The sequence below is a fragment of the Echinops telfairi genome, unplaced genomic scaffold, assembly GCF_000313985.2.
Source record: "Echinops telfairi isolate 266 unplaced genomic scaffold, ASM31398v2 ScPeMD7_7468;HRSCAF=8506_0, whole genome shotgun sequence".
NCBI lineage: Eukaryota > Metazoa > Chordata > Mammalia > Afrosoricida > Tenrecidae > Echinops > Echinops telfairi.
Genome location: NW_022111369.1, coordinates 41,501,207 through 41,509,925, shown reverse-complemented (window position 1 = coordinate 41,509,925; position 8,719 = coordinate 41,501,207). Strand labels below are relative to the sequence as shown.

The 8,719-nt window shown below is 48.6% G+C and overlaps 1 protein-coding gene across 1 annotated transcript in view; it reads left to right on the top strand.

Moving 5' to 3' along the window:
• The window catches only part of FRAS1 (Fraser extracellular matrix complex subunit 1), a 593,853-nt gene extending 586,112 nt beyond the window's left edge, over positions 1 to 7,741 (top strand). Inside the window, exons 70-73 of the mRNA XM_013004822.2 lie at positions 241 to 407; positions 4,694 to 4,899; positions 6,509 to 6,655; positions 7,084 to 7,741. Coding sequence (XP_012860276.2) covers positions 241 to 407; positions 4,694 to 4,899; positions 6,509 to 6,655; positions 7,084 to 7,677 — 1,114 coding nt within the window. The 3' untranslated portion in view covers positions 7,678 to 7,741. The remainder of the gene's footprint in view (positions 1 to 240; positions 408 to 4,693; positions 4,900 to 6,508; positions 6,656 to 7,083) is intronic.
• The last annotated feature ends 978 nt before the right edge of the window (positions 7,742 to 8,719 follow it).

The window sequence follows — 8,719 nt, the reverse complement described above, 5'->3', positions numbered from 1 at the left end:
GCAACTTTTGGCTTTGGAGTTATTTTGCTGTGGTTTACCAATGCGCTCTGAAGAGCAGATTGACCTCGTAGTGGTGAAACACATAGAGCCCTTCCCTGACACACAGCTCTTTAGTCAGTAACTAACGCCTCCAATAAGACGGTATTCACAGACTTGAGAAGCGTGGGAAGCAAGGGCAGCTGGATTAATCCCTACACACTTGACCCACCTCTCAAGGAGCTCTTGTTTCTCCTGCTTCAGGTTTCTGATACCCATCGCATTCCAGCAGACCAGCCGCCCCGTGCCGGTCGTCTATTCCCTCAACACCGAATTTCAGCTCTGCAATAACGAAAAGGTCTTCCTCATGGATCCCAACACGGCCGAGATGTCACTGGCGGAAATGGATTACAAGGGAGCCTTCTCAAAAGGTAAGTCAGTCCTGGGGCCTGCAGAGGTTCTCCCGGCACCTGAGACGCTTTGGGATAAATTCCTAGACCAATCTCTCGGCACATCTTCAGCATTTATTTAACTCCCCACCATTGTTTATTTTGGGGTTTAAAAAAAATATATTTTATTAGGGGCTCACACAACTCTTATCACAGTCCATACATACATCAATTGTGTAAAGCACATTTGTGCATTCATTGCCCTGATCATTCTCAAAACATTTGCTCTTCACTTAAGCCCCTGGCATCAGCTCCTCATTTTTCCCCTCCCTCCCTGCTCCCCCTTCCCTTATGAACCCTTGATAATTTATAAGTTATTATTTTGTCATATCTTGCCCTGTCCGACGTCTCCCTTCACCCACTTTTCTGTTGTCCGTCCCCCAGGGAGGAGGTCACATGTAGATCCTTGTAATCGGTTCCCCCTTTCCAACCCACCTTCCCTTTACCCTCCCAGTATCGCCACTCTCACCACTGGTCCTGAAGGGATCATCCACCCTGGATTCCCTGTGTTTCCAGTTCCTATCTGTACCAGTGTACATCCTCTGGTCTAGCCAGACCTGCAAGATAGAATTGGGATCTTGATAGTGGGAGTGGGTGGGAGGAAGCATTTAGGAACTAGAGGAAAGTTGTATGTTTAATTGTTACTACACTGCACCCTGACTGGCTGGTCTCCTCCCCGCGACCCTTCCATAAGGGGGATGTCCAGTTGCCTACAGATGGGCTTTGGGTCTCCACTTTGCACTCCTCCTCATTCACAATGATAGGATTTTTTGCTCTGATGATGTCTGATACATGATCTCTTCAACACCTCATGATCACACAGGCTGGTGTGCTTCTAACCAAGGTATAGACCCATATTCTTCCATCATGTTATTTCAAAATAAGAGTACACACTTGGTAGTGACCTTGACTCTATAATGATCAGCAGGATGGCACCATTTTCTCAGAAGTAAGGATGGTGAGACTTTGTCTCGCTCATCAGGAAGGACCAATCACTAAAAAAGGGTATCATGTTTGGTAATGTGGTCGGCCCACAAAAACAAGGGAAAATCTGGGTGAGACGCAATAGGTGTTCAGCGATAGGTGCAAATGTACCAAAGGCTGGAGATGAGGTAGTTTACATTCTATTTATTACACCTAAGTGCATCAGGAGCAGGAGCTGACTCATTGGCAATGAACGCCACCATGACCACTGTGAGAACTCTGGTCTGATTGGCAAAGCTGGAGTTTTCCAGCAGATTCTACCATGGAGGTACCTGGGTAAATTGCTTTCCCTTTCAGTGTCTCTGAGAGCAATGCCACCTCCCACTGCCTCCCAGCCTCGGAGGGATAGCAAGTGCCTTTCCACAATATTGTTTCTTCTTGAAATGGTCCTTCTGCATCATCTCCAGCCCAAATATGATTCTCTTGGTTTCAAAAAGCCAGTTTCTCATCATTTAGCCCCCTACTTCGGTGTTACTTCCTCAAAAAGATGTATGCTGACTAAATAGGCCTCCATAGTATTTGCATCTACAGCACTCTGTTAATTACCTACAGTACTTAGCACACTTTTTAATACTGTATCATCTATGGTCTCTACTGAATTTATTGTATATCTTCACCACTAAATTGTAAAATCTGCCAGAATAGAGATTTTCATCCAATAACACATGTAGACCCTGTGTCACCAGTGCCCCGATACATAATGAGTACTTGTTGACAGAATAAAGGAATAGACCAACCACCTGCCTGTACTCTCTAGAGGATTCCTTCGGCCTTTTATTGCATTTAATCTCCTCTTATCTGGGTTTTCTTTGATCCTTAACACTCAGTTAAGTTCTTGACCATCGCAAGGAAAGAAAGGGGAAACAAACAAACAAAACAAGACCAAACCTTCCCTTGGCTCTCCTCTATCCAGTGGCAGCTTGATTCTCATTTTCCCTTTCTGGCGAACGCGTCTCCACCGCCGCTCTGCACAGTCAGGCCTCTGTCCGCTGCTGGCTGTCTTCTTTCTTCAACTCTCAACTCTCTCACTGATGACACCAAAATCAGGAGATTTGACACTCTTCCCATTGACTTCCTAGCCTGACACCGTCTTACCTCTGAACCATTTCTCATTCATTCTCCAGCCCAGGGACCCTTGTCCTCTGTCTCCCTCTCAGTGCTACCTCTCTGGTCAGTCTTTTCCATCCCCATGGCTCTGACCATCTCTTTGCTCTGAGCTTTCTAAACTTCTACTACTACGCAGCCGTTTCATAAAGGCACACCTGACCTTTGGTCTTTCCTGCGCTTCAGTTATTTCAGCGTGTCTGCTGAACCTCTTCAAGTGGAGATGGCTGTCAGGCCTCTTGAGTTGTCGAGGTCGTTGGTGCCAGGTGCCATCAAGTCGGTTCCGACCCATAGCAGCTGTGTGCACAACAGACGAAACAGTGCATGGTGCAGTGCCATCCTCACAATGTCCCCTTGGGCACGTTCTCTCACATCCCTTAACTCATTGATTGTGTGACTCTCCTCCCAGGTATACAGGTCCAAGGGCTCTGTTATTCCCCGTTACTTCCTGGCCTCCCGTGTCGGTCACTAAGGTGAATGGAATTTTGTTTCTAGACACTTCTTGGGTTCATCAACTTGCCATGTAGCAGTTTTTAGGTAGTTCCTATTCGTGGACTCGATGACTCCAGCTTGTTTTTAAATTTCAAGATATTTCAGCCGCTTCAAAGCTTCCTGGTGCCTCATTGCTTACATACTCAAGACTTCCGTCCTCACCTTTTTTAAAAAAAAAAAACATTTTATTAGGGGCTCATACAACTGTTATCGCAATCCATACACACATCAATTGTGTAAAGCGCATTTGTACATCATTCTCCCTCATCATTCTCAAAACATTTCCTCTCCACTTAAACCCCCGACATTAGGTCCTCATTTTTCCCCTCCCTCCCCGCTCCCCCCTCCCTCATGAGCCCTTGATAGTTTATAAATTGGTATTTTGTCATATCTTGCCCTGTCCAACGTCTCCCTTCACCCACTTTTCGGTTTTCTGTCCCCCAGAGAGGAGGTCACATATAGTTCCTTGTAATCGGTTCCCTCTTTCCAACCCACTCTCCCTCTACCCTCCCAGTATCACCACTCACACCACTGATCCTGTAGGGATCATCCACCCTGGATCCCCTGTATTTCCAGTTCCTATCTGTACCAGTGTACATCCTCTGGTCTAGCCAGACTTGCAAGGTCGAATTTGATGGTAGTGGGAGCGGGGAGGAAACATTTAGGAACTAGAGGAAAGTTGTATTTCCCGTCCTCGCCTTGGTGAGCCATCTACTCAGAAGCCTCTAATTGCAGAGCCTCCACCCACCCCCCGCATCGTTCACACTTGTTCACACAGGGCCATGGGTGGGTGGAGAGGCATCTGTTTTGGAGTCAGACGGTCTGTTATCAAGCCCTCCTTCCACTCCATCGCTGTGAAACTCGAGTGAGTTACTTCAAATGAAAATGATGACCGCGTCTGGGTGGCTTCTGGGAAGGTTAAGTGAGATAATGTAGACAAAGAGCTGGCCGCCATAGTAGGGACTAAGGAAAGAGTAGCCACGTGAAATGTAGGGCCCCTTCTACTTTAGCAAAATTATTACATGTGCTCTCTTCTGCCAAGGGTGCCCTTCCATGCCTCAATTAGAGGCTCCCGAGTAGTCTGACCAATTCCTGCTCACGGTTCACAATTCTATTCAAACACCGTTGCCTTAAAGACCCCTGGCCTCAGCAGGCAGATTTCTGTGCTCAACTCTGTCCTTATTTCACCTTATATACTGTTTCCTAGGGTGGAACTTAATCAGGTAGTGTCCTGGGTGATTAAAAGTGGGTGGTTCTACCACTGCCACTTGCTCGCTTTGCAAGTGCGCTGATCGCATGATGCCCCTCTTTTGGCCTCTGTGTGGTTTTGAGGAGGACACAAGCCAGGACCTGTGAAGCATATCACACTGCCCCGGCAAACTGTATGAGTTGAATGGTTCCTGTTTTTAGCAGTTGCTTGCTCTTATTTCTGTCCCCTCAACTCCATTCCACTCACCTTTATCGGACAGATCGCTTGATGTCTCTTAAATGCTTACCCAGGCTCGCTGAGCGAAATGACTCATTGGATGAGTGAGTGTTTCAGGGCACGAGGAACCTTAGAGCTCTTCATGGAAAGGTAACTTTGACTCCTGGGGGCATGAGAAAGCCTTCACTACCCTGGCCAGAGTCTTCTCTCCCTTTAATGTGTGTGACCTGATTCACACCGCTTGCTTCTCTTGTCTTTCCAGGTCAAATCCTTTATGGCCGAGTGCTTTGGAATCCAGAGCAAAACCTCAATTCTGCTTACAGACTCCAACTAGAGAAGGTCTATCTTTGTACTGGCAAGGATGGCTACGTGCCTTTCTTCGACCCCACAGGCACAATCTACAATGAAGGGCCACAGTATGGGTGCATCCAGCCCAACAAGCACCTGAAGCACAGATTCCTGCTGCTGGTAAGCCGGCTGTTACGTGTTCAAAAGCTGATCCATCCTCTTAGTAATGAATTCTTCCTCCAACTGATAAACCCAAACTCGTTGCCATCAAGTAGATGCCAACCCACAGCGACCCAACAGGAGAGGGTAGAACTGCCCCTGTGAGTTGCTGGACTGTCACCCTGCAGGGGAGTAGTAAGCCTAGTCTTTCTCTTGAGAGGAACAGCTGGTGGTGTCAAATTGCTCCCCTTGCAGCCCTTAGCAGCCCAACAGGTAACCACTGTGCCCCCAGGTCTCCCCTAAAGCTGATAAAGTCCCAGGTTGCATTGCGTTTCTCTTGCTCTCACTCCTACTTCTGCTCTCGTTCCTTGGTTTATGTCTTCTCTGGTCAGGGAGTGGGTGCTGAAAATGGTTAATGCTACTGATTCAAAAGTTAGCTTCAAGTCCCTCTAGAACAGTGGTTCTCAACCTTCCTAATGCCGTGACCCTTCAATACAGTTCCTCATGTTGTGGTGACCCCCCAACCATAAAATTATTTTCGTTGTTACTTCCTGTCATTTTGCTACTGTTATGAATTGGGCGACCCCTGTGAAAGGGTCGTTCGACCCCCCCAAAGGGGTCTCGGCCCACAGGTTGAGAACCGCTGCTCTAGAAACACCCTGGAAGAAAGGCCTGGTGATCTACTGCGGACAAGCAGACATTGCGGATCCGGTGACGCACAGTTCTGCTCCGACATTCCCGGGGCTGCTGTGAGCCAGAATCAACTTGACAGTAACCGCTTAGGAAGAAAAGGACCTGAGCCAGGTTCCTGGACGCATGGTCCAGCGCACTTTCATAGAGTGCACAGCATTGCACATCGAATGACAGCTACAGTGGTGTGAAGATGATGTTTATCTTTTTTCACTCCTTCTTTTGTGCGTAAAGACAACCAAAACTGTAGAGGCAGATATGAAACGTTTCAGATTCTACATTGATAACTGATCTTTTAAAAACCGCGCTGTCAGTTCTCATAGGATATTTTTAAAATACCTACTGTTAAACCTGGAAAGGCTATTGTAATCCTCCCCTATTTACAATGACATTGCTGTTTGTGGCCAGATTTTTTTTTTCATCTACATCAATCACAGCAGCATTTCTCACACACAGCTGATTGGACACAGAAGCAGTTAGCAGCATCCGGTTCTTTTGCTGAGATTTGTAAAAATGAAAAAGAATAGGACCCTCTTGGAGGGGAGGAGCTTAATATAGGTATTTCCACAAAAGAATAGGTTATTTATATGAATGATTCGGGGCTTGTTTTTAAACGACTCAATATATTTTTATAGTCCCTGGGTGCTACAAATGGCTTATATGCTCAGCTGCTATGGGAAACCAGTGCTTTTCTGAAAAGTCAGCTGTTGAAAACCGTGCACACTCTTGGTCTCTTGCGATCACAGAAGCCACCAAGTAGTCTTGCCTACCCCCTCCGAGCAGGGTCATCATTACTCAATCTATCAGTTTACAGGGAAGCCTCTGTACCACGTACCTGCCGGCTCCGCCCTCAAGCAGAGTCCAGGCCACCTCGCTCCGCTTGCGCCCTCATGACTGCAGCATTCTAAATCTCACATGTCTTTCCCCCCCGAAACTCCAGGACCGCAGCCAGCCCGAGGTCACCGATCAGTACTTCCATGATGTGCCTTTTGAGGCCCACTTTGCTTCCGAGTTGCCTGATTTCCACGTGGTCAGCAGCATGCCGGGAGTGGATGGCTTTACCCTGAAGGTGGACGCACTCTACAAGGTGAGAACCGGAGCAAGGCGCCAAGTCCCAGGCTAGGCTGTCAAAGGATGATGACATCGTCTCGGGACTGCCGGGTTCTTGTTGCAGCAGTCTTGCTGGAAGACCCTTGTCTGTTGTCACGATGTTGATCACTGCCCCAGAATTTGCACCATCGATGCCCCACTGGCCAAAGCAACGATGCAATTCTTTCCTTTGAATGTCCTCACGCGTCCCTGTGGCCCTCAGGAGCGTGTGCAGCACTCTAGTGTTCCCTAAGTTCTTCATGTTGCCTTTTTGGGTCTGTGCTGAATTGCATAGCCATGTGGGTAACACTTAGCCAAATCATAAATATCAAAGCGTATGATAGCAGTTGTACCCCCAGTTCCTTCTCCAGAGGTGTCTGGGGCAGCAATGACGTGTTCTGTCTCCCTGTGTTCCGCCTCCTGCAGGTGGAAGCAGGACACCAGTGGTACCTCCAGGTCATCTACATCATTGGCCCAGACACCATCTCCGGACCCCGGGTCCAGCGCTCCCTCACAGCCCCGCTGAGGCGCAACCGCAGAGACCTGGTAGACCCCAGTGGCCGATTGACCCTGCATGATTCCCTCATCTATGACAATGAAGGGGACCAAGTCAAGAATGGCACTAATATGAAGTCCCTGAATTTGGAGATGCAAGAGCCAGTTGTCGCTGCTTCTCTGTCCCAAACTGGGGCGTCCATTGGCAGTGCCTTGGCTGCCATCATGCTTCTACTGCTGGTGTTTCTGGTCGCTTGTTTCATCACCAGGAAATGCCAGAAACAGCCCAAAAAGCCGCCCGCGGAGGATTTCTTGGAAGAATACCCTCTGAACACAAAGGTCGACGTGCCCAAGAGGAAGCTGGACAGAGTGGAGAAGAACGTGAACAGACAGTACTGCACTGTGCGGAACGTCAACATACTGAGTGAGCCCAAGGGGGCCTATACGTCCAAAGGGGTGAAAGTGAAAAAGCTGAACCTGGAAGTCCGAGTCCACAACAATTTACAAGATGGAACCGAAGTTTAACCGAGGAGACCCGTGTGGGGGTTTTTTTCATTTCGTTTTGTCTTCTAAAATCATTTTTATAAAACGGGGGGCGGGGGGCGAATACTGGTATTTTTATAATCTTGCAGATTAAAAAGGGAACAGGATAGCTTTGAGTGGCAGGCGGCACACATCACACGCATCAACTCACAACTGAGCTACCTCATGAAACCAAGAACCACACCCGGCCCCAGAGGGCTCGGGGAGACTAATGTCAGCGGATCCCTTGACCATTCTCAGTGGCGGAAATGGCTCCTTCTGGAAGGCTGGTCTGACTTAGCAGCTGAGGGTGGGAGTTAGACGATTAGGTTAGACCATGGAGGTAACAGCACTGGGCGGCATTCTGGGGCAGGTCTCAAAGTGAGTGAGTGGGGTGCAGGGCCTTTAGTGTTCTAGCCCCCTCCCCCACCTTTTTCTGACTTGGCTTTTCCTGGGCCTGGGGGCCAGTTTGAATTGCTGACACCCTGATTCGTGAACAGCTCTGTGTACCTGCGCTCACTGTTTCCCCTTGATGGCCCTTAATTGCACTTGGCATTCTCCAAATGAAACCTCACCTGGAGGTTGCAAAGGGCTTTAGACTGGAGTGCTTTCTTTTCTAAAGAGATCACATGAGAAAGCCCAGGCCTCTCCTGCAGACCTTGGGCACAGAGGAACCCCCCTGACAGAGAGGGAGACAGCCAGCCCGGGAAATGAGGCGCCTGGCAAAATGCTCTGAGCCATCAGTGACATGCCCTATGCCCAGGGAAATGTCCTTCCAGTTCCGACTGGTTTACAGCCAGCCTCTGATCTTTAAAGAAACAACACCCACCCCATGCACTCCTCTGCTCCTGCAGCCTTAGCCCCAGTTCAATAAGAGACAAACCCGTGCTAGACAATACATTGCCAGCTTTGTGGGCTCTTAAAATGTATGATGATTGGTCACATGTTTCAGGGAGCTAAGTATCTCATAGGAGAAAGCCCTGGTCAGGCTCGCATCCCAGTGGACAGATGCCCTGGGGACCCCCTTGCTGTGGGTCACCCAGCA